The 23,234-nt window shown below is 33.9% G+C and overlaps 3 protein-coding genes across 11 annotated transcripts; 2 read left to right on the forward strand and 1 right to left on the reverse strand.

Moving 5' to 3' along the window:
• The first annotated feature begins 779 nt into the window (after positions 1 to 779).
• LOC114177135 (glutamate dehydrogenase 2) lies at positions 780 to 4,046 on the forward strand. 2 transcript variants are annotated; one of them, XM_028062386.2, is made up of 9 exons: positions 780 to 985; positions 1,149 to 1,262; positions 2,258 to 2,479; positions 2,554 to 2,628; positions 2,728 to 2,844; positions 2,931 to 3,184; positions 3,258 to 3,333; positions 3,407 to 3,493; positions 3,589 to 4,046. In XM_028062386.2, the coding sequence occupies exons 1-9, from the start codon at positions 878 to 880 to the stop codon at positions 3,772 to 3,774; spliced, it is 1,239 nt and encodes a 412-aa protein (XP_027918187.1). In that variant the 5' UTR covers positions 780 to 877; the 3' UTR covers positions 3,775 to 4,046. The 2 variants fall into 2 exon arrangements, with proteins under 2 accessions (XP_027918187.1, XP_027918188.1); XM_028062387.2 differs by lacking the exons at positions 780 to 985; positions 1,149 to 1,262 and adding an exon at positions 2,056 to 2,182.
• Positions 4,047 to 4,987: 941 nt separating this feature from the next.
• Positions 4,988 to 6,878, reverse strand: LOC114179027 (light-harvesting complex-like protein 3 isotype 2, chloroplastic). Its single transcript, XM_028065216.2, has 3 exons — positions 6,243 to 6,878; positions 5,570 to 5,707; positions 4,988 to 5,469 (listed from the first exon to the last, which is right to left on the reverse strand). Exons 1-3 carry the CDS (start codon positions 6,676 to 6,678, stop codon positions 5,219 to 5,221), a joined length of 825 nt encoding a protein of 274 aa, XP_027921017.1. The 5' UTR covers positions 6,679 to 6,878; the 3' UTR covers positions 4,988 to 5,218.
• Positions 6,879 to 13,949: 7,071 nt separating this feature from the next.
• Positions 13,950 to 22,184, forward strand: CLPR4 (CLP protease R subunit 4). Of its 8 annotated transcripts, none has more exons than XR_003603411.2 (9): positions 13,950 to 14,246; positions 15,649 to 15,852; positions 17,364 to 17,419; positions 19,271 to 19,397; positions 19,787 to 19,864; positions 20,216 to 20,329; positions 20,403 to 20,511; positions 21,773 to 21,841; positions 21,918 to 22,184. XR_003603411.2 is itself a non-coding variant. In XM_028065114.2 (8 exons), the coding sequence occupies exons 1-7, from the start codon at positions 13,983 to 13,985 to the stop codon at positions 20,472 to 20,474; spliced, it is 915 nt and encodes a 304-aa protein (XP_027920915.1). In that variant the 5' UTR covers positions 13,950 to 13,982; the 3' UTR covers positions 20,475 to 20,511; positions 21,826 to 22,184. The 8 variants fall into 8 exon arrangements, 3 of the variants coding, with proteins under 3 accessions (XP_027920915.1, XP_027920916.1, XP_027920914.1); XR_003603410.2 differs by having other exon boundaries at positions 21,921 to 22,184; XR_003603412.2 differs by having other exon boundaries at positions 21,779 to 21,841; positions 21,921 to 22,184.
• Positions 22,185 to 23,234: the final 1,050 nt, after the last annotated feature.

Genomic DNA, 23,234 nt, shown 5'->3' on the forward strand with positions numbered 1-23,234 from the left:
AAAATTTAAATTACAAATATTTATAATCACATATATTATATATAATATTAATTGTATAAAGATAACAACTGATATAATTAGTATAAAATAAATGCCAATATTTATGTATATAATATGTAATGTACATTATGTATTCAATGTAAAAGCAAACTTAACAACAATAATAAATAATAAAAATATAACAGATAGTTTAATTAATGTCCTAAGTTCTTTAATTATTTATTATTCATACAAAAGAGTTATATTTGACTGTTCATGATAAGATTAAACAAAGATAGAATTCAATTTTAGTTGGTGGTGAATGTAAATATTTATATGCTCAATTTATTATTTTAAATTTTGTTTTTATAATGAATATTAGTAAATTTACCCCTTTATATAATAATATATGGGAACAAAAGATCTTACATTTGCAATTTAAAATACACTGCAAATGATTTTAATTTTTTTTAATTATTTGTACAATAAAATCATTAGTTTATAAAAACTACTTTAAAAATATATCATGATAGTTAGAAATATAAAAAATAAAATTTATAGATAAGAATGATATTAAGATTATTGTATAGATAAGAATGACATAGATGATTGAGTCACTTAGGAAAAATACATCAATGCCTAATTAATGAAATAATTAAATAAAGTAACTGTTAAAATATATCATAATGACTGTTACATTAGTTTGAGTGATTCAAGTCAAACAAAAAGTAATAAATGCCTACTTTATCTCTCTCTTACTTTCTCTCTCTTCCTTCTATAAAAATACATGCTCACTCAACTAATGCTGCATAACCATTGCATTCTCTTCTTTTGAGTTGAGTGACGCTTGACTCATTCAGTCACTCACATCTCTCTTTGCATTCTCTCCTTTGCAACCATGAATGCTCTAGCCGCCACCAACCGCAACTTTCAACGTGCGGCTCGTATCCTCGGTTTGGATTCCAAGCTTGAGAAGAGTCTTCTCATACCCTTCAGAGAAATCAAGGTATTCAACCTTCATATGCTCCCTTTTATGGATTTTCACTCCTTTTGTTTGCATGGCTTGTTTTCTCACTCACCCTCATCAAAAAATTTATGATCTTTTCATGTTATTGTTTCTGGGATGTGTGGAGAAGGATTTACCTGTTGTTTGTGTCTGATCTTTTCAGGTTGAGTGCACGATTCCGAAAGATGATGGAACTCTGGTTTCCTACGTGGGATTCAGGATCCAACACGATAATGCTCGTGGTCCAATGAAAGGAGGGATTCGATATCATCCGGAGGTCTGAATATATCATGTTTTTTTGTGTTTTCTCATTGTTTTGAATTTGATTTTGTGTTTAATTGAACTTTTGATGTTATGATTTATCTTTAAAGTGTGCATTTTGGCCAAAAGTATTTCATTTGAGTCTATACTGGAGTCGACATGTAAAAAGATTAGGTTATTATTTTATGAAATTTGTGTTGAACTGCGCAGTTCTATTATTATTATTATTTTTTTGAAAGTGATCTCTGTTTTATTATAATTATTATTTATGTGAAAGTGACGATATAGAACTGTGAACTATTGTCATTTTCTCTCTATAATTTAATAGCCATTGCAAATCATTATTGAAAGTTTCCATTTCCAATTATTTACTATTGAAGATTAATTGATGGTGTTGATCATTAATTGATGCATACAGAATAATTATTGCACCTGTTACAGTAACTTTGTAATGAAATTCCAAAAGTGTGTTTCAAATGGTACCTTCCTTCCACATAATCCAATCATGAGATCCACACGGAATTCAATCAGACAGAAATTTGCATGTTGAATGTGACCTTTTCCGTGGAGATCTGCGGATTCCAATCACAACATACATGCAGCATTTCTCAACCTGACGGATATGGATATGTTGAATGTGAAAATTTCCGTGTAGATCTGCGGAATCCAATCACAAATTAAAAAAAAAAAAATACATGCAGCATTTCTCAACCTGACTGAACCACAAGCAATTACAATTCAAAACCTTGGCTTTATCTACTTTTTGTAATGCAATGGTTTTGTTCTGTTTGCTAAATCTACATGCTTCTTGAATTGTTCACATCTCATAATGAGATTGCATGAATGCCTTTGAAAAAGTTTTTCCTCCATCACAGCAGAACAAATTTTTTTGGAATACTAAATAAACACTGCATCAGAGTTCTGATCTACACTTTGGTAGACTAAAAGAGATGGCTGATCTACACAGTTCTTTTGATGATCATTTTTATCATTTTTGCATTTTGATGCCAGGTTGACCCAGATGAGGTGAATGCTCTAGCTCAGCTCATGACATGGAAGACAGCTGTAGCAGACATTCCCTATGGAGGAGCAAAAGGTGGGATTGGCTGCAACCCTAGAGATCTGAGTATCAGTGAGTTAGAACGTCTTACTCGGGTCTTCACTCAGAAGATTCATGATCTCATCGGTGTTCAAAGGGATGTTCCTGCCCCAGATATGGGAACTAATGCCCAGGTACTGATAATAACATTTTTACCACTGATTGTATTTTATAGTTTCATATATCTCTAACTATTTCACTGAAACAGACCATGGCATGGATCCTTGATGAGTATTCAAAGTTTCATGGTCATTCACCTGCAGTTGTGACTGGGAAGCCTATTGTAAGTCTCAAATGCACAATACCCTTAGGAACTGTAAATAAATTTGACATTAGAGTTATTAGGAGATTTGCTTTGAATGCTAATGTCATTTTTCTATAGGATCTTGGAGGATCATTGGGAAGGGAGGCTGCCACTGGTCTTGGAGTGGTTTTTGCAACTGAAGCCTTGTTTGCTGAATATGGGAAGTCCGTTGCTGATCACACATTTGTTATCCAGGTAATAATTTCCATTGCCATGGTATGATGATTAGTGTGTACATATGAATCTCAGCTTCAAGATCTATTTGATTTTAATGACACCAGGGCTTTGGAAATGTGGGCACATGGGCTGCTAAGTCTATTTATGAGAGAGGGGGAAAGGTGATTGCTATCAGTGATATCAGTGGTGCTATCAAAAACACAAATGGAATCGACATCCCTGCTCTGCTGAAATACAAGGATGAGGGCAATGGAACCCTGAAGGACTTTCCTGGTGCAGAAGTCATGGATCCAAATGAGTTGCTTGTTCATGAATGCGACGTGCTTATCCCTTGTGCACTGGGAGGAGTTCTAAATAGGTATGAAATTCTATGTTTGTTTTAACATTGATCCATTTAACACCAACTTAATCGTAGTATATTATTTTTGAAGGGAAAATGCTTCTGACGTGAAGGCAAAGTTTATAATAGAAGCAGCAAATCATCCCACTGACCCTGAAGCGGATGAGGTAAGTTGATTACCCCAGGCTATATACGTAGGTGATAATGTAAAGATGTAATGAGTGATTTTCTTTTTTGCAGATTTTGTCTAAGAAAGGAGTCATTATCTTACCTGACATCTATGCCAATGCTGGTGGAGTGACTGTGAGTTACTTTGAATGGGTTCAGGTAGATAGATTCAACTAAGTTTAAGTTTATTTTGACACTGTTTATTGTGTATCTATTTTAATGTTTAACTTCTTCTGCTTCTGTGGTGCTTGCAGAATATTCAAGGTTTCATGTGGGATGAGGAAAAGGTGAATCATGAGCTGAAGAAATACATGACCAGGTCTTTCCAAGACATCAAGGCAATGTGCAAGATTCATAACTGTGGCTTGCGAATGGGAGCATTCACTCTTGGAGTGAACCGTGTTGCTCGTGCTACTCTTCTCAGAGGTTGGGAAGCTTAGGATCTGCACCTGCAAGAGCAGGGTTTATGGCTGTAATTTCTTTAATCTAGGTTTAATCTAGGTTTAGTCAGTCGAGTTAAGGCATTAGAGACTTGCCAATAAAACATTATTCTCGCCATTTGGTCTGTCCAATGCGTATGGTGCTTGTCATTTGGTGTTGATGATGCCATAGTTACAGCCATATTTGTGTTTCAAATGTTCTAGTTGTTCTAGTTTGATGTATTAGTGGATTGCAGTTTTTGAATCTATTGCTTTTTTATTTTCAAATCTTAGTCATGGGCTCATCTTCCTTTACTTCCTGCACCGTATCAAATTTCTCCCGGCATTCTATCGTTCCAGATTTTATTTTCCGAAACATACAAAAACAAATTTGGAAATATTTTGCGGGAGATAATCATCTCACTCCTGTTATGAAAATAATTTTCCGAAAGTGTTTAATGAGATGTGGCGAGAAATTTGATAGATGCAAGAACAATAGCCGTGAAAGTAACATCCACCATACGAAGATCGCCTCAGGGGGATTGCTCTCACATTAAAAATCAAGCCTTTTTTTGTTACTAAAGTAATGTAACCTTTTTTTTTTTAATTTACTAAAATGGGTAACTTTTAAAAAAATTAAAGATATGGATAAATCGTGTCAAGATGATACAATTTTGTAAAAAAATGTATTAAACTGAACTTTAGTTGAGAGCGCTCTTAGAAGTAATGTAAAGATAGTACAATCTTGGTTAAGAGCATTTTAAACTGAAATCAAAATTGAACTAAAATCATGTAACCTTAACTAATAGATTTCTATCTCAAAAAAAATGTTCTGGATTAAAATTGTATTTCCCTAACATGATTTCTTTACGGTAAGATAACGCTAGACTTACCTATATCCATAACTTCTATAAGCTTCAATTCCTTGAATATTATGGCAAGTTTGGTTCAGTGATGGAACGATCATTTCTGAGGCGGAAATGTTCGGAAATTTTCACATCGTCCCTATGCTTACATTTTCTACTCAGTACTGGTCATGTAGGTCGATACGGCCTTACGGGTCATCGATGTTGTTTGTAGGTTATCTTCCATTTTAAATGTTTGGTAATGCGTAATTCTACTATTGCAATCACCCCCTGAACGAGCTGATATCATTGATACCTTTGTACACGTATCAATACTTGGGAGATTGCAACAAAAATGAAACTGAAAATGGTAAAAACAAAAGATAGAATTGCTACAAAGTTGTATTATTTTTGGAAGTTGATGGGTTCTTAATTAAGAAAAAAACAACTCCCGCATTGCAAACAAACAGAAACTATCTAGGTCATTTGGAGCTAGGACGAGAGAAGGATATGAAATACAATGTCTAATTCATATCCATGTCTGTTTTTTTTACTAGAAAGAGTAATAGAGAAGTGTATTAAGAGACATAAAGGGGGAGAACTACAAAACAGCAATTCCACTACTCATTCTTGGGAGTGCTTGAATTTTCGTCCTGCCAAGTTGCTTGCCATTGCTTGTCATATAAAGTAGTCTCATCAAATAGCTTCTTAAGGTTTTCAAGGTCCTCGTTCTTTCGGATCAGAAGAACTCCGACCACAGCCACGAACAGAAGAGTTTTGCAGAAGAAGTTTCCCATTTGATCCACTAGGCCAACTCCCGTCAAGCTATCAACCAGATATGCCATAAAGAATCCTACCATGGCGGCACGACCTGCACGATACTCAAAACAAGAATGTTAGTGTTTATTTGTATCTTACTGACATAAGAAATTATTCTTTAATTTCATTCTGGAATGCAAATCAAAACTCACCATTGAGTAGTTCAGCTTCAGGGAGATGGAACCTTTTCATCCATGCCCACCAGGGTATGATGGAGGTGTCAAAAACTACAGGATTTTCATTGCTGGATGATTCCGGGTTATCCTCAAGCCATTTCCTCCTTCTAGCCTCTGAAAATAATTACACCCACACGTTGATATATTTTTTAAGGGGAAAAAAATGAAACCAACCAGATATGAATCTGATCCAACATAAACTGAGTTACCCCTCTGTCACAAAATGAACCATGCTCTATCAACTGGAATACAGGAATGACATTGGATGCAGACCCATTGACTCCATTTTATTAGCAAACTGATTTCAATTGGGGAATAAACTTCAAGCCGACAAATGAAGGGAGGTCACAATTACATCGTAATGTAACACATCTACACTCTAAAAAATCCACCAAAAGGTATATCTTTTTTCTTGTCAACAAGAGATATGTACATAACGAAATCTACATCAGTTTGTACCAATTAGCAACATTTCCTGTGCAAAATGGTTACCTTAAATAACTGAAGAGGGGAAATTTTAGGCAGCGAAGAAACATATATGTATGAAGGTACAAAGGTTACAGGCACCAACCAAAACTTAATTTAGGAGCAAGAAAAAATTTAAAACATTACCATTACGAGCACAATGAGCAAGGGATAATAACATTACCAGCATCAATTACAGCATCCCAATCGGTAGCGCCATTTTTCTGAAACTGGGTCAAGTCCCATGTTCCAGAAACCCATCTCGGATCCACGAAACCACTTTGAACTTTCACCTCCTCAATCTGAACCGCAGCAGCAGGAGCAGGAGCAGGAGCAGGAGCAGCAGCAGCCCCATTGGTTCCAACAGAACTGTTCTCGAGCGGCGGGGGAGAAGACTCCGGCGCGGCCTGCTCCGGCGGCGGCTCGACGGCAGTCCCGACGCCGTTCTCAGGAGCAGCAGCAGCCTTCAATGAAGAGCTAGCAAGGGTCCTGGACCTGAGAGAGAATAAAAAGTGGGTCTTGTGGAAGAGACGGGGTTTGGGGTGCGACGAAGGAGTGGCTGAGAAATGGGTGGGAGGGGAAAAGGAAGCCATGGTGGTTGACATGCTTTGCATCTGCATTAATTTGGTTGGTATGTGAGTGTGAATTTGAGTGTGTGTGAGTGTGTGTGGTGGAGGAAATATCAGAACATGGTGGTTGAATGAGTTGATGAGTGGGTGGGTTTGAGTTTCTATTTCCGGCTGGGGCTATCCTCAGCCTTAGAAAGTATGGGCACAGCACACACACAAAAGTCACAAGGGGGAAGTATTGAAGTGAAAAAGGAAAAGAGGAAAAGGTACAGTGTTCAGGCCTCGCAACTCGTTTGTCCTTTTAGTCCATTCTTATCCAATCATCTCCCAGCACGCAAAATCTATGGATTACACCATCTTCAAACTTACAAAATGGCCCATCAATTGCTTCTTTTTTTTTCTTGAGTCCATCTAGAGTATGTCACAAAATGCTCAATTACACTATGTTCGACTTGATTTCAGAAGAGTAAGGATTTTAGGTGAGTAAATATTCATAGATTTTGAGGATGTTTAGAATTTTATGAGAAAATAGAGGAGTTAACTAGATTGAGTTGAGTTGAAACAGAGTAGTGGTAAAATTTAAGGTGATTCTTGGTAAATCTGATGCCGATAATGACAAATGAGAGAATCGAGTTTGTTTAATATTTTAAAGATTATTTTAATATTGGTATAAATAGAAGTTTCCATATTTTACCTGCTTTTATACATCTTTACATTTTACTCTTTTTCTTTTTAACCTCTGCATTCTGACTTCTTTTAATTTTGTTTATAACACTCTTTAACTTTTTTGGAAAATCGATGGATTTTAATACTGTACGCCTTTAAGGTGACTCAAAATTATTTAGTTGAGAAACAAAATTTCTTGTTTAGCATAACCACTTTACCAACAAGGAGTAATTATGTTTATGGTGTATATGAAAGGACAGGCCAAAAGTGCAAGCAATATGAAGTTTATCACCCAAAATAAAAAGTGAAAAAAAATCTATTAAATATTAAATTTTATAACCATATAGAGTACTAATTACACGTGTGATGCTCAATGATTTATGGTAAAACATCATTATTTATAGAATTGTCGATTTAATCCTTAATTCATGCGTCAATTCCAACTTAATTTTAAAATAAGGTTTTTTATAAAAAGCCTTAGCTCCATGAAGTGGGTTTGATGAAAGTGAATTTGCCTCATGCTTCAATTAGAAATGCACAAGTCCTTAAGATATTTTAAGGGTTAAATATGTTTTTATTCCTAAAGTTTCAATAAATTTTGAAATTAGTCCATCTTCGAAACTTTATACCAATTTAGTCCCTCCTTTTTAGAAATGTGTGGATTTAGTCCTTCTTATCAAATTTTGTTAAATTTATTTAATATTTTAAACGCATTTTATGATAATATTTAAGTTAACATTGAAGCGAAAATATGTCAAACGGTGTAAACAATTCAAATATTATCGTGAAATGTGCTTGAAACGTCAGATAAACTTAACAAAATTTTGTTAAAAAGACTAAATTCATGCATTTTTAAAGATGAATGACTAAATTGGTCAAAAGTTTTGAAAAGAGACTAATTTCAAATTTCACTAAAACTTGAGAGATCAAAAACATATTTAACCGTATTTTTAAATTATAAATTGACCCATACATATTTTACATATTGCACGGGTCAGACTTGTTCAACCTAAAGTGGTCATATCATGATTCTGGTCGAGATGGATCCAACTTGACATGACTCAAGATAAGCCCAAGTGGATTGAGCTTGAGGTGGATCCAAAATGGGCCAACTTGAGATGAGCCAAACTTGACTCGACCTTACACAAACTGTGAATTCAATTCAACTTGATATAACCGGAGCCTAACTATACTCAATCTAACATGAATTTAACTTAAGTTAACCTGATGTGGATTCAAATTGACTTGGCACAACATGGCCTAACATGGGTCTTACTCAACTCAGTCTAAGATGCGTCTGAGTTTCACCTGACTTAACACTGACCAACTTTGGCTGGACTCGACTTGGCCTAACATAAGCCTGACTTGACTCATCCTCAAGGGCGGATGTTTAATGGGGCAAGGAGGAGCCATGTCCCCCCTGTAAGACCCGAGAAATTAATTAATTAAATAATTAATTAATTAATAAATGCGGGTAAAAGGCGTCGTTGTGATAATTATTGTTGTTTAATATGGTGTGGAAAAGTACTAGCTCATGTAGTTGAGAGTACTTGATTGTGTGAGAGTACTTGGGTTTGAGTCCTATATATGCCAATTATGTGTGTTATTTTATTATTGCCTTTTTATAATATGTATGAGTATGGGGTTGATGATGTAAGTTGTTGTTTGATTGGAGGGTATCATCAAATGTGATTTGGCATAGTGGTGGTGCTTTGGCCTTATGAGTGGAAGGTCATGGGTTCAAACCTTGGTGGGTAAAGCATAAGCTTTAATTTTGCTAATTATTAGTGGTGGTATGAATGTGAAGGGGTAAAGAAAACCTAGCAGAAGGATAACCATTGGGTGGGTAATGTGTTGTGGGAGGAGGGTTTTGACCTTTCGGGTTATTGGTGATTGTATGTTCGAATGTGGTTGTCAATTTTGTGTGAAAAGTATTGTTCTGGGTGCTAATTGCCATTACAATAACATTGGTATCGATTGCATGTTTTGTGGTATGGTTTGACACTGTTTTGGGTAAAATCTGTGTGTGACAGTGAGGGAACTCTGCAAGTCTTGCCCAAGCGAGTCTATCTCGTCTAGGGGAGAGTTGCAGAACCTCACGTCTGATGTGGGGTCACGCTGCTCGCCCAGGCGACCTTGGTTTGATGTTGAGCGACTCAGTCCCGCTCAGGCGAGGAACAGCTCGCCTAAGTGAGGTCGCGAGGAAACTTGAGCGCTTTTGAGCACGATATCTCGCCCAGGCGAGAAGTATTGGTGTTTTGAGCGACTCTGTTTCGCTCAGGCGAGAGACATTCGCCTGAGCGAGGTTGCGATGTGAAATGACATGGTTAAGTGGTTCCTCGTCTAGGCGAGGGGAGCGTGTTGCTTTGAGCGATGGTGCAACTCGCCCAGGCGAGGGAATCTCGCCTAAGCGAGATAACATGTAATTGTGGTTGTTTAAAGCTTGCCTAGGCGAGGCGAACTAGCCTAAGCGAAGCAAAGGACTTAGCTTGGGCGAGGGGTTCCTAGTCTAAGCGAGCTTATGTGAATTATTGTGTTTCTATGTGTTTGCGAGCGTGTTTTGGATGTTTATCATAAGGATCAACTTGATATGCATGTGGTGTGATGTTTGGGCTTGATGGGCTAAGTCCAATAGGGGTCTAGGATGTGCTCGGAGGTTGGACACATGATGGGCATGGAACTGGTTGAGTTCCCGTCGGCTACTAATGAGCGAGGAGTCCTTAGTATGGTGATTGCATGTGTCGAGCGCACGATGGGCAAGGAACTGTAATGTTCTCGTCAGCTACTATTGGACGAGGAGTCCACAGTATGGTGATTGCATGTGTGCCAGGGTCCAAGTGTGAGACTTGGATGTTTATACTGTAGGCGAGGAGTCCGTAGGGCAGGACTATGAGCGAGATAGGCTCATAGGGTTGGACCACAAATGAGTTAGTTTCGTGGGAGCACAGGAAAGTCCCAAGACCTAGTTCATGCATATGACTCATGAAGGACTATGAGGTCATGGTTGGGTGATTTGGAAATTATGAGTTTGTACTTATATTGTTTTGGGTGGGAAAGCATATTTATTTCACATATATTTGTTTATGTTTTATTGTGCATAGCTCATCCTATCTGTGTGTGTATGGCGATGATCAAATAATTTGTTATCCGGGAGCAAATGATGTGACAGGTGAGCCAGGAGCTGCTTAGAGACGGAGAGCATGGGCCACTTGGGATTTTGAAAGAAACTCTATTGTTTTGTTTTTTATGTAAATATTTTCTGTTAAATTTTAATATCACTTGTAAATAACGCTATGGTACATTCGGATTATGTATGGTACTAATTATGATTTTAAATTTCCCGCGTTTTGGGGAAATAGTTATAATTAATGTGGTATTTATTTTAATTGAAAAACTTATTTATTTAAAATAAGCAATATTCCTTAGGCATGTTACACCCCCTAATTTTTATTTTTTTTTTAAATTATATATATATATATAATTAAAATTTTATTGAATTTTTTAAATCATAGGTAATATATTTTAGAAATTGATGAAAATTAAATGGTGTATTTAATGTTAATAGATAATAAAGAATAAAAATATTTAAGCTTAATTTCTGGTTTGATTTCTATTTTTGTAAAAAAAAATTGACACTAGGATTATATTAATCACATCAACAAAGCAAATCATTCATATTAAGAGTTTCAATTTTAATGAAAAAATCATCTACCCGTTTCAAAAAATTTAAGTAAAAGACAAAATTGCATTAGTTTTTCAAAAATTTGGGACCAAATTGAGACTAAAAGGATTGGAGGACCAACTTAACATTTTTAAACGGAAACATAAATCAAAAGAGTACTTAAACCAAATATTTATTAATATAATTTTTATTTCCCTTCTTATTTTTTCTTTTTAGTTTTTTCACAAATTGTAATAATCTCTCATTTCATATATTTTCTTTTTGTATTTTAAGAAAAAAAAGTTAGACACAAAATTATTTTTGCTTTCATTTCTCATTTATCCTCTTCCTTTCTTGTCTCTTGTCTCACTTGATAATGAAAACATTATTTTTTATCTCATTAGCTTTTTGTTTATTCATTTTGTATGAATATAGAAAAAAATGTATCATGTATTTTTTCATAATTGATTTTTAATTGTGACTTAACTATAATATATTTCTCTTTTAATAATTATGTGCCTCAATTTTTTTTATTAAATTATGATAAATTGTTTTTTAATATTATGTACAAAAAATATATATTGATAAAGAATAAAAGAATAAATTCATTATTAAAAAGTGATAAAAAAAAAAGGAAACTATTGATGAAAACAAGATATATTATACTTTTTCACATATTTTGAAACACTATAATCAAATTGTTTAGTAGAGAAGCAATTTTTTAAAGCATTATGCTAATGACGAAATATAATGTTCTTAAAATTATATTACTTTGGTCCCTTCAACATTTTTAGTCAAAATTCGCCACTGTTCATCCTGACATGAGTTCATTTTGACTTGTCTTAACATGAGCTCGGTTCAACTCAACACAACATATACCCTTTCAATTTTGACTTGATTGGACCTAACCAACCTACATAACTCAAGTCTGACTCCCCTTTATTCATATTAACTTAGGACCACCTCAAACAAACATGATTTTTATTTAGGTCAACTTGACTTAAGTACAATCTGACTTACATAACAAACAAGACTAATTTTAATTGTAACTAACTCATTCATTGAATAATAGATTGATGCAAGTATTAATGAACTAATGAATTCTTGTGTATCTTTTGCTAAGATAATAATGTTTAATATATTATCATCATTAAATAATAAAATGATACAAATATTAATAACCTAATCTAGTGAAAATATCGTAAGGTGTAATATCTTGTCATCAATATATTATTATTATTATTATTATTATTATTATTATTATTATTATTATTATTATTATTGGATGCTTGTGTATGCACGTGTGTGTGACCGTGTGAATTAACACATGCACTAAGTTTAAATATTCATATAATTATCACAATATTTAAGTTAATTTTAAAAAAATTATGTTGTATTTTTTTTTCTTAATTCTAACAATATCTAAAGATCAATGCATTCAACGTCTTGATCGATATTATAAAATATTGTTACCGCTAACAAAAATATGAATTTCTATAAATTTTGGTTGTTGGATTGGACAAATAAATGTGACAAATAAAAATCAATAAAAATTCAGCACATTTTAAAAACTTCTAATGTCTAATTGATGGAAGAGACTATTAGTTCGATTCAGTTTATAAAATGTGAAGGAATTCAATCTTTTTGATTGATTTAAAAAATATTTAGGATCAAATTTAGATGAAAAATAATCATAATCTTAAATAATTAAAGTATAATGATTATTTTTATATTATTATTATTATTATTATTATTATTATTATTATTATTATTATTATTATTATTATTATTATTATTATTATTATTATTATTATTATCGTTGTTGTCTTATTACAAATAAAGTGTTACCAATAATTTTGCATTAAGATTTTCTTATTAGTTGATATATTACATTTGAGACTTTTTATTTTATGATTGTTAAAGTATATTTCAAATGTTGTGGCATAATGTTAAATTGTTATTTGAAAATATATTTCGAAAATATTTATATCAATATTTATTCTAAAATATTGATTTTTTCATAAGTTAATATAATTTACATTTTGTTTATATTTGATAATAAGATAAAAATTAATGATTTTGAAACTTTGTAATGGACGATACCAACCAATTATCTTATAAAAATGTAGGACATTCAATGACATCAATAATGATATTGAACAGAATGTGAAAAAATAAAAAAAAACAAGTATCCCTTGTTAGATTTTTTAAATAAGACCTAAGAATAGTTATGTTCTAATTATGCATTGCATGATGATCATGTGACTCAACTTATGAAATGAATTAGTAAGGAATTTGATGTTATGTGATGTAAACAATGCATGTGTTTCTTTTGTTTGAAAAAATGAATTAAAATAAGTAGATCCTCTTTAATGACCAACAACACTAACCCCTCACTTTATATGAGAATACAAAAGGTTTAAAAAATGGTAGATTTAACGACAAAATTGGAGAGACGAGATCGTCAGGCTACCAACACCAACAACTCACCATAACATTTAGCCAACAAGGACAAGGGAGGTGTAGCCTTAGCTTCCGATAAAACTTTCATTATAAAATATATAGGCTATAGATAGAAAACATAGGGTGCAGAAAGAAATTAGCTAGTACATCCACAATAAAAAAATTGTCTAGACCGAAAACCAATAAGCTCAGGTAGTTTCTTCTTGCACCTTCATAACTTTCTTCTTGAAATTCCATACACTTTTTTCCCATTTTTCTCTTTCTAGATGGTATAATTGAAAAAAAATGACTTTATACCATCTGAAAACAAAAAATGACTTCTGAATTGTATAATCTAAAATTAAATGAAAAATGAATTTTGAATTAAAATTTGAAAATCATTTGATTTCCAAATTTTACAATTCAAAAAGGATAAAATGGAAGAAACAATTTCATGAGGGTGCAGGAAGGAAGCTATGGAGGTGCAGGAAGAACTTCTTCTGCTCAGTCCAAGGACATCCATTTAAAAGCCGTGACTTCCTTACATTACCATTATTTTCTTCTTTCACGTAGTGGCTCACTCACCATGGAGGTTGCCACAACTGCTTCTAGCTTCGCACTCAACAAGCCAATTATGGCATTGCCGTCGTCGTCTCGAACCGTAACCCCTATTCGAGCCATGAGCTCGTCGACCTCCTCCGTCAGGACATCTCTCTCCACCAATTTCATTGCTCCTCGTGCCTTAATCAGCAGCGCCTCTAGCCATTTCTCCGGCTTCAAGCTCCGACCTTCCTCCCTCAACCCGGCTTCATTTGGTGGCTCCAACGCCAAACGAGGCGTTGTCACTATGGTACTACCATTTTACCACCTTTCTTCATCCGCTTTTCACATTCGCGTTTGCTATGTTGGTTTCGAATTGGATAAGAGATTGGCGATTTGATGTCAACACCGTAATAACTTAGATTCTGATTTGGCGTGAATATTCACCGTTTATCTGTGCGTACTGCGATAATTTCGAGTGTGAATTTATAGGTTTAAGGGTTTAGTTTCTAATCAGCGTATGAGGTCGTAGGGTTTATAGTTTTTGTTTTGCTTATATAGGTGTGGAATTTGACTTTGACGGATATTGAGAAGGAGTGAGTAGGTTTTTATGACGACTAAGGTCGTTTTAGAACAGAGTTTTCAGGTCGCACATTAGGGATTTGAAATGTATCAATGAGTCCTTGTGGTCATCACTATCACAATCACGAACACCCAACAAAACAAAGCTGTTGGCAGAGAAGTCTCACTTTGTCGAAAATAGCCTTCTCTCGGAATCAGAAGAAAATATTTGTAGCCAATCCTTTTTTGACCACATGTTCTGTTTCATTTTTGAAACCAAATGTAGAATAGAACTCATATGTTATGTTCTATCTTGTTCTAGCATGTTCACAATGATGCCACCTTAATCCCTGAAGATACAGAAGTCCATAAAAGCCCAACACACCTTATCAAAGAAGATTGTTAAGATTATAAAAACAAATAGTAATATATTTGGCTTTTCCCATCGACTTTCTATATAAATAAACTAGTAACTACTCATTCTGCAAGCACAACGTTCATAATACAAGTCAAAGATGATTTTCAATTTTCAAAAATGGAAAACCCTAAACTACTGAATGCTATGAATCCAAAGATTGGCAAGCTGTAATTCTTTGTGCTTTCTGCTTAGTTTGCCCCCATTTATCACAGTTGGTAGCATGTTAGATCGATGCACTATTGGAGATTTTTTCTGCCTGAACTAGAAAAGGCATTCTTAAATAGCGAAGAGGCAATGATCCCTTCTAACATCTTGCGTTGCATGCCATTTTTAGATTTCTTTGTCACTTTCTCCTTATACTGATCTACTTGATAAGGGATAGGATTTATTTAGTGGATTCTCTTTGGTAGTCCGTGAACAGTTTCTTCAGAGTCTTTTTGATAGATATGTGGAGAGGACTGGGAGCTCTATTTTATTATTTTATTTGTTTTTGTTTGATGCTATATGTATAGAGCTGTCATTGTTTTTGTTTTTCATCTGTTGAAAAGAGACTCATATATGGTTATTGCTGTGCAGTGTGTGAAACAAACATTCCTTAACTACCCCGGTTCCTTATTTATGTATTATGTGAATAAATGGTATAACTTGTAATATACAATATTTCATAGCACATTGCGGCACAATATATGCCATCTTTATGCAGGTTTGTTGTTCTCTTTTTGTCTTTGGATAGGTTATTCCATATTCAAGTGGGAGTGCATGGGAACAACCTCCACCGGACTTGGCTTCTTACTTGTACAAAAACCGAATTGTTTATTTGGGCATGTCTCTTGTTCCATCTGTCACTGAGTTGATTCTAGCAGAATTTCTTTACCTTCAATATGAAGATGATGATAAGCCTATCTACCTCTACATAAACTCCACTGGGACAACCAAGGTAGGTGATATTTCTCTATTTTTTATTAAGCCTGTTTTCACCTGAGAAATACTTTCTCATAGCTTGATGTGTGATATCTAATTTATTTAATTTTAAAGCATTTCTCTTTTTACTAAGGTGCATATAGCAGGGCTTGGTTGATTTAGAGTCACGTGTTGTAACAGGGGTTGATAAAGGGAGGGAGGGGACTAGGGAGTGTGTGCATTAGAGCAGTGATAGTGAGGTAGATGAACCAGATTAAATTATGCAACTTCATTAGAAATATAATTGGGGTCATTGTGTTAATGCAATAATTTTTTAGAAACTATTATGGATATTATTTTCTAGTGTTGCACACCTTGATAAAAGTCATGCTTTTGGGGGTTTCCCTTTTCAAGTTATACCTACTTATGCATAATGTGCTAAGAAATTGCCACATTTTCTCAAATGTTATGTTTGCTTATTAATCTGAAACAAAGCAATGTAAATTTTGATAAGCACTACGTTGATGGCAATTACTTTACTAGCAATTATGGTGAACAGAGGTATTGATGAGTGTGTAGTCCATGTTCTCATTAGATTGTGATATAGTGCGCGGAAAAGGCAGCTCTAGAGCTAAGTCCAAACTAGCCTAACCAGGTTGCAAGCATTGGGCTGGAGGTGGGGGTTCTGGGTTTGGTTAAGACTATGCCCACGGTGAAGGATATCTAAAGCGTACTGATCTACTGAGCCTCACAGTTTTATGCACCATGGCTTGAGGATCTTTTGTGACAACCAAAAGTGTTAGAGCCATGAATTTGAGTAAAGGGGACCAATATTGAATCTGTAACATGTTGAAACTATCATCTTGAGACATGCTTGTCCTTTAAAAGAGAATAGGAAAGACTGAATTGTTCTGTTGTCTAAAATGTTAAAAATTGATACAAATATATAGATCCTAATGAGGTGACCCTAATTAAAGAAATAAGGACGCAAATGGGAAATTAAAACTGTACACAATCAACCCCCTACTTACTGTAATTGAAGTCACCATCCTACTTTATAAGCGTATCTAATCTTATCATATAGGGTGAGGCCATATCTACACTTGTCAACCTAGTTTTCATAGAAATTAAAGAATATTAACGTGTTTTGGAACTTCCGAGAAACTATTACTAATCATAACATTTTTTGGGTTCAGTGTAATGCTATTATGGAGATGCCTTGAAGATAGAAATCTGCCATAGACATAGATAATTTAATAATTATTTTATATAGCCTAGCTAAATGAAATTAATAAAATCAACACATTTTATTTCTTTCTGTATAATTAGCAGGGAGCTGCTCAGTTTTATGACAATATCATGTGCAACATCAAGAACCTAGTCTTATCCTACTATGAGGAGGCTGCATGAATCTATACGAACTGTTGAATGCTTTCATTTCTGACTACTAAATAACGGCAAATGATTTTCATTAGATTCTAAAATATGGTGCCACAATCTCCATGAAAATATTAATTTTCTTAATGGAATTTTGTTTTGTTCTTTCAGGGAGGTGAGAAGTTGGGTTATGAGACTGAGGCCTTTGCAATTTATGATGTGATGAGGTTATTATTGCTATTGTTTCTTTGATCATGCTATTTATTTTCCTTATCTCGCTTATTTTAGGCTCTTAAGTATATACTACAAAGGTGTCATTCAATGGGAAAAAATTTAACTGCTGTCTTTCTTCATTTTCTCTGCTCAAGTTATGGGTTGTAAGGTGGGGAAGTTTTTTAGTTAGCTGTGCCTATATTGGCACTGTGTTCAGATTTTAATAATTAGGAATCCATGAGTCCCTCTGTGGGTAGTAATCTGAATGGCAATAATACCCACAATTCGCATCCTTACCGTAGTGTTTTTTGATGGAAAGTGATTTTCTACAAGTTGTATCAAGGTTTTAAATTGGATCTAGATTTCTAAATTAATTCTTTTCCTAATCTGTGTTTTTCCTGTGGGCTCACTGCTCATAGGTGTACATATTTTAGAAATCATGTTTATTGTCTAGTTTCTATTTGCTTTCCCTTTTCTTTCGTGCCACTCTTCACTGCTGCCATCACAGTTCATTGCTGGCATTATTGTTTACGGTGAAGACATTCCAGCAAGCTTTTTCCTACGGGTGTTACTGTTCACTGTTGATGATTTTCTAGAAATCTTTTCAGTCCAATAATACCATTTATCAGCAAAGTTTTTCCAATGAGTGGTTCATACTGCTGTCTTTTTTTGGTGAGTACTATCTATGGTTGACCTTTTTGGGTCAGTGTTGTTTACTCTCAACATTTTTTGGCAAGTACTATTTACCATCAACTTTTTCCGGTGAGCACTATTTGTTGACATTTTTCTGCCGGGTAATGTTTAATGATTCCAGCAAGTATTACCGTCTTTTTCTTTTTTTTTTTTCGTTTGTGGAGATTTTTCCAGCTAGTGACTGCCACCAGTGGCATTAGCTTGTTGTGCAATGACCATTTTTTCTCTTTGACAGTCGCTATGTCCTCTGAGCATTTTTTTTCTCAACCATTGTTGGACTGTTTAAGTATTTTTTCTTTCTGACATCTACCATGTGCTTAGATTGTTTTTTGTCTTTTGACATCCTTAGGGTCCTCAGAGCAATTTTTTTCTTTCTGAGAGCTATCTTGTCTTCTACCCAGTTTTGCCCTCTGGCAGCCTGTGGCCTTTGTCCACTTCTAACAAGCTTGACTTCCATCTTGTGTGATACATATTTCCACCTTGAGGGAAATTCCTAAGTGATGCTTTATATGTATATATGTTCCTCAACTATGCTAATTGAAATACAAGAGGATTATATCTCATAAATGTGTACCATTTCCCTCTTCAATACGATTTGAAAGGACAATACATATTGAAGATTAACGAGGTGACCTTGACAGAGAGAAAGCCATGTCTAGTCTAGGGAACATCTACTAGCTTTGTTATTATTTACTTTGTCAGCTTTTACAACCTACTTGCTGACATGTTAACATAGTCTCTCGAGGGATCTTTATAATGACATTTGTAACAAGTTTATTTCATTTGATACATATGCTCCATAGCTCGAGGAGGAACGTTGGAGATATGATTTGATTATATTGAATAGGAAGATATGATATGATTTGACAAGGAAATATTTTACCGAATATTTATCATTATTTGGTATTGATTTTGTTTCATTATAAATAAGAATATTCATGCGTGTACCTAAAATATGAACTTTGTTATATTCTTTCCGAGCAATACCATCTTTGGTGACCTGTTTTTTTCACTAATCCTTTCAACATGATATGTTTACTTTTCTTGTAATTGTTATAACCTGAAGATGAAACATATTTCTTTTTATTCTATAGCTTTTTCCCAACTTGAAGAATTCCCCATATAATGTTTGTGTTTATATTTATAAATCTAGCTTAGTTGTTGTGATACAGGTATGTCAAGCCTCCTATTTTCACTCTTTGTGTTGGTAATGCTTGGGGAGAAGCAGCATTGCTTTTGGCTTCAGGTGCAAAGGGAAACCGCTCTGCTTTGCCATCATCAACGATAATGATAAGACAGGTTCACCATTTGTGACTATTACAAATGAAAAGGCTGTTTGGTTTCAGAAATTATTTCCTGTTCTCATTTTCTGTTTTTACTGTTGCCTATTTCCAAAAGTTCATCATTTCATGTTTGAAATTGTTGAAACAGAAAACAATAAAAAGTTGTTTTTCACCGTTTTCTATACCAATGATTTGAAAAGAGGAAATAAAGTTAAAATAAGGTGGTGTTTGGTAATTAAAAGTGAAATAAAAAATGAAAATATATACATTTTCGTAAAGAAACAACCCCTAACTATCCCCAATGCTTAAGCTGTTGGTGTGATCATTCTAGTTACTTAGTTTGTTGTATTTCTTTTGGGGATCTTTTATCCTAACATCTGAATTGTATTGTTTTTCAATTTGCAGCCAATTGCAAGGTTTCAAGGTCAAGCAACAGATGTTAACCTTGCAAGAAGAGAAGTCAATAATGTGAAGGCAGAATTGGTATGTGCTTCTATCTAATTTTATATAGCTAAGTTTTTAGTTGAAGTTATATATACTATCTGTGAAGATTTTTGGACCAGTGCATACTCTTGCATTTTTAGTCAATTTAGTTTATTTTTTTATCAGCTACTGAAATGTTAGTTTGTTGAGCAGTAGCCAAACATTTCTTGGTTCCCTTGAACCACAAAGCATGACATTATGAACTGTGTTGTATTTGGACATTTCAATGAACTTCTGCATAATTTTGATTTAATATGGATTCTTAAGAATGTATGCTTTACTGATCTTTAAGAAAAGCTGACTGAAAGATTATTGTAGCAACTCGTGCATGATGTTTGTTTTTTTTTAAAGGTTAAATTGTATGCAAAGCATATGGAAAAAACACCTGAGCAGATTGAGAATGATATTCAGCGTCCAAAGTATTTTAGCCCAAGTGAAGCTGTTGAGTATGGTATCATAGACAAGGTATTTGCCATTAGACATTTTCGTTTTATCATTTATTTTACTTGTTAAAAATAAAATTAACTGTCTTTTGCAGGTTATATACAATGATAGGGGGTCTGAGGATCGTGGAGTTGTTTCTGATCTTAAAAAGGCACGGCTTATTTGACATTTGGGATTTGAATTGCAATTTTCTCAGAGTTCAGGTAAAGCACATCTCAAGTTATTATTGTATCAAACAGTTGTTGCAACTTCAAAATTGATTTTATTTATTGTTATCTTAGACGATGATTAACTGTACCCTTTTTAGCAAGAACTCTTTTTTAGATCTTATGGTTCTTTGCTATTATTTTGATGGGTTGTTTGTGATGCTCAGAAATTAAATGCTCATAAATCTTGCATTGATAAATTAACTAATCACCCATGGTTATAATATTTTCCGTTTACAGTTGGCTTTACGCTTCTGGTGTTTGCCACCGCAAAACAAGTAATGGTCTGGCATTGTCTAATGATTGCGCCGACCACAATTTAGTGTTTCATGTTTTGTGTAGAAAGGAGCCAAGGAGCCCCAAAGCCCTTTGTTTGAACCTTTTTGGGAGTATAATGCTCTCAATTAGCTTTTCATTTTGATGAGCTAAATAGTAATCTTTGATTGACAGCGACATCCACAACCTCTGTAGTTTCTATTCTATTCTATTCCACTACTGAGTGGAAGCATAAAATTAAGGGAACGATTACTTTTTCATGTCCATACACCCGTGCGAAATGTTTTCTCCTCTTCCTACCCCTAAAATATTAGCAAATATATTGGACCGGATAAAGATCCTCTACAATAAAAGAATAACTGAATAAATATAAACCATAAAAATGCTTTATTTTACAACGAATAATTTGAAACATTAGATGTAATCTGTCGGATTTGAACTGCATGATGGTGCAGTTACTTCTGAAGAGAGAATCCTAATCCTAGGAGAAGGGACATGTATGGTCATGCTAAGGTTTCTGCTTGGGCTGTTTGGTATACTTGTTTATATCGTGCATTTGCATTACGAATATTTCATGAATTGCCATTAGAGTCAAGATTCAAGATTATGATTAAATTGGTGAATAGGCACTTTTGTATTTGGCCGGATTTAGTTTTATCTTGTTAGTTGGCTTGCTTCACAACACGCGTTGAAGACACATGTAAGGGAGACAAAGGAATACGGCACTCACATTTGCTGGTCCGTTGGTCTCTTAGTTATGTATTTTTTTTGCATTATCTAATTTAAGTGGCATGCCCCTTTGATGGAGTGTGTTGTCAAAATTGATGGCCATTATAGAGATTCGACTTTTTTGCTTTTTAAAACATGGTTCCATTTGTTTCCTTTTTTGGCATTTGGCATTGATTTTTGAGGGGGTAAAGAGTAAATACAGTACTTTACTATATAGCAAAAAATGTGATTGTTTTCCTTGTATTCTAATCAGAGGCAGTTTCTGCATGGTCTGGAGTATTTCTGATGAAACTTTCTTGCCTACAGGAATTTGTGTGGACTGGTATAGTTTTTGTGGATCCTTATTCTCTTGCATATGATGCTTTGTACTCTTAATAAATTATTTCTTGTAATGGAAGTAGATCAGCTGAAATGGAAGAAGACGAGCAGTGAAATTGGGCAACCATGCCAAGCAAGTAGCGGATGTTGTAGTATGAACTGTTAATACCATAGGACCATGTTTCCCTTACCCAACAATAGGCTGAAGGATCTACCACTACTTGTTTTCTAATATTTTATACACATGACTGTATTCTGGTTCATTCTAATTCAAAATGTTTGTCCGTCAGTACCAGCAGAACGAAACTCGATTACAGTTAATGCCAATGTTTAGCAATTTTGAAGAACGGTATCTCAACTTTTAGACTTAAGAAATTTGTGATGCCAAGAACCGGGGGTTTGAAGAGAGTTTGAATTTTTTACTGATTTTTCTCTGTTCTTCTGTTATGTCTTTAAAATATACTCATGGACATTAATTTTAAAATTTTAAAATATATTAAAATTCTTTTTAAAGTATTAAAACAATGTGTTTTTAATACTTAGTAGAGCATATTAAAAAAAAATTAGCAGAGAACTGGACTTGTTTGAAGATTTTTGAAAGATGTATTAATTAAGGTTGTATATTATGTATCAAGTTAATTTAATACATTATTTACTTAAATTTAGCTAATAGAACCATATATGACAATGCAAAGTGAAAGGATTTGATAAGAAATATTAAGTATACATAATAAAGTAACTAACATGAGAAACATTACGTGATAATAAATATTTCTTTTTCTAGTATGATTTATTCAATCTCAAAGGATAAAATTGACATTCAAACTATTGATCAAGATAGAAAAATAATTATCACTTATATTGATTGATAATAACGGATGAAATTTAAAAAATATTGATTTGTAATAAATTGTAAAAAAATAGTATCTTTTTTTTTCTCAATTCATGATTTTTCATATCCCTTTTTCTTTTACTATCTCCTAAGTTTTTCTTTTAATTTTTGAATTTTTACTTTATCCTCTCGAGATTTTTATCCCGCTCATATCCAGTCCGTTCTTTTTCACTAGACACTTCTTTTATCAACCTCTCAATTCTTAACATATATTTAGATTTCATTGTATTTAAAAATTGACGAAAAGAAACAAAAAGTGCAGACTAAAATAATTGGTTAAAGAAAGGAAAGGAGTGTAAGAAGAAAAAGGTTGAATTATTGAAAGCACTATCGTGATCCTGTTTGTAAGAGAAGTTGGTGTAAGGATTGAACACATGGATGGCTAGACTTGAGAACCACCTACTCCTCCAATTTACCTCTCTTTATGCTTTCAAATATAATTTCCTTCTTAGCTCATTTCCCTTTTCTACAAAATTATCTCCTCACCACTTTAACAAAACCCTAT

Source organism: Vigna unguiculata, chromosome 3, assembly GCF_037176805.1.
Source record: "Vigna unguiculata cultivar grain cowpea cultivar isolate G323 ecotype 2 chromosome 3, ASM3717680v1, whole genome shotgun sequence".
NCBI classification, from domain to species: domain Eukaryota; kingdom Viridiplantae; phylum Streptophyta; class Magnoliopsida; order Fabales; family Fabaceae; genus Vigna; species Vigna unguiculata.

Excerpts from the sequence above, each read along its gene's own strand:
- LOC114179027 (XM_028065216.2), bottom strand. The coding sequence starts at position 6,678 with ATGCAGATGCAAAGCATGTCAACCACCATGGCTTCCTTTTCCCCTCCC. Across the intron at positions 5,708-6,242 it reads GGATGCTGTAATTGATGCTG|AGGCTAGAAGGAGGAAATGG; the intron begins GTAATGTTATTA and ends AATTATTTTCAG. Across the intron at positions 5,470-5,569 it reads TGAAGCTGAACTACTCAATG|GTCGTGCCGCCATGGTAGGA; the intron begins GTGAGTTTTGAT and ends AGTATCGTGCAG.
- CLPR4 (XM_028065114.2), top strand. The coding sequence starts at position 13,983 with ATGGAGGTTGCCACAACTGCTTCTAGCTTCGCACTCAACAAGCCAATT. Across the intron at positions 19,865-20,215 it reads ATAATGTGAAGGCAGAATTG|GTTAAATTGTATGCAAAGCA; the intron begins GTATGTGCTTCT and ends TTTTTTTTAAAG. Across the intron at positions 20,330-20,402 it reads AGTATGGTATCATAGACAAG|GTTATATACAATGATAGGGG; the intron begins GTATTTGCCATT and ends TGTCTTTTGCAG.
- LOC114177135 (XM_028062386.2), top strand. The coding sequence starts at position 878 with ATGAATGCTCTAGCCGCCACCAACCGCAACTTTCAACGTGCGGCTCGT. Across the intron at positions 2,480-2,553 it reads ATATGGGAACTAATGCCCAG|ACCATGGCATGGATCCTTGA; the intron begins GTACTGATAATA and ends TCACTGAAACAG. Across the intron at positions 2,845-2,930 it reads ATCACACATTTGTTATCCAG|GGCTTTGGAAATGTGGGCAC; the intron begins GTAATAATTTCC and ends TAATGACACCAG.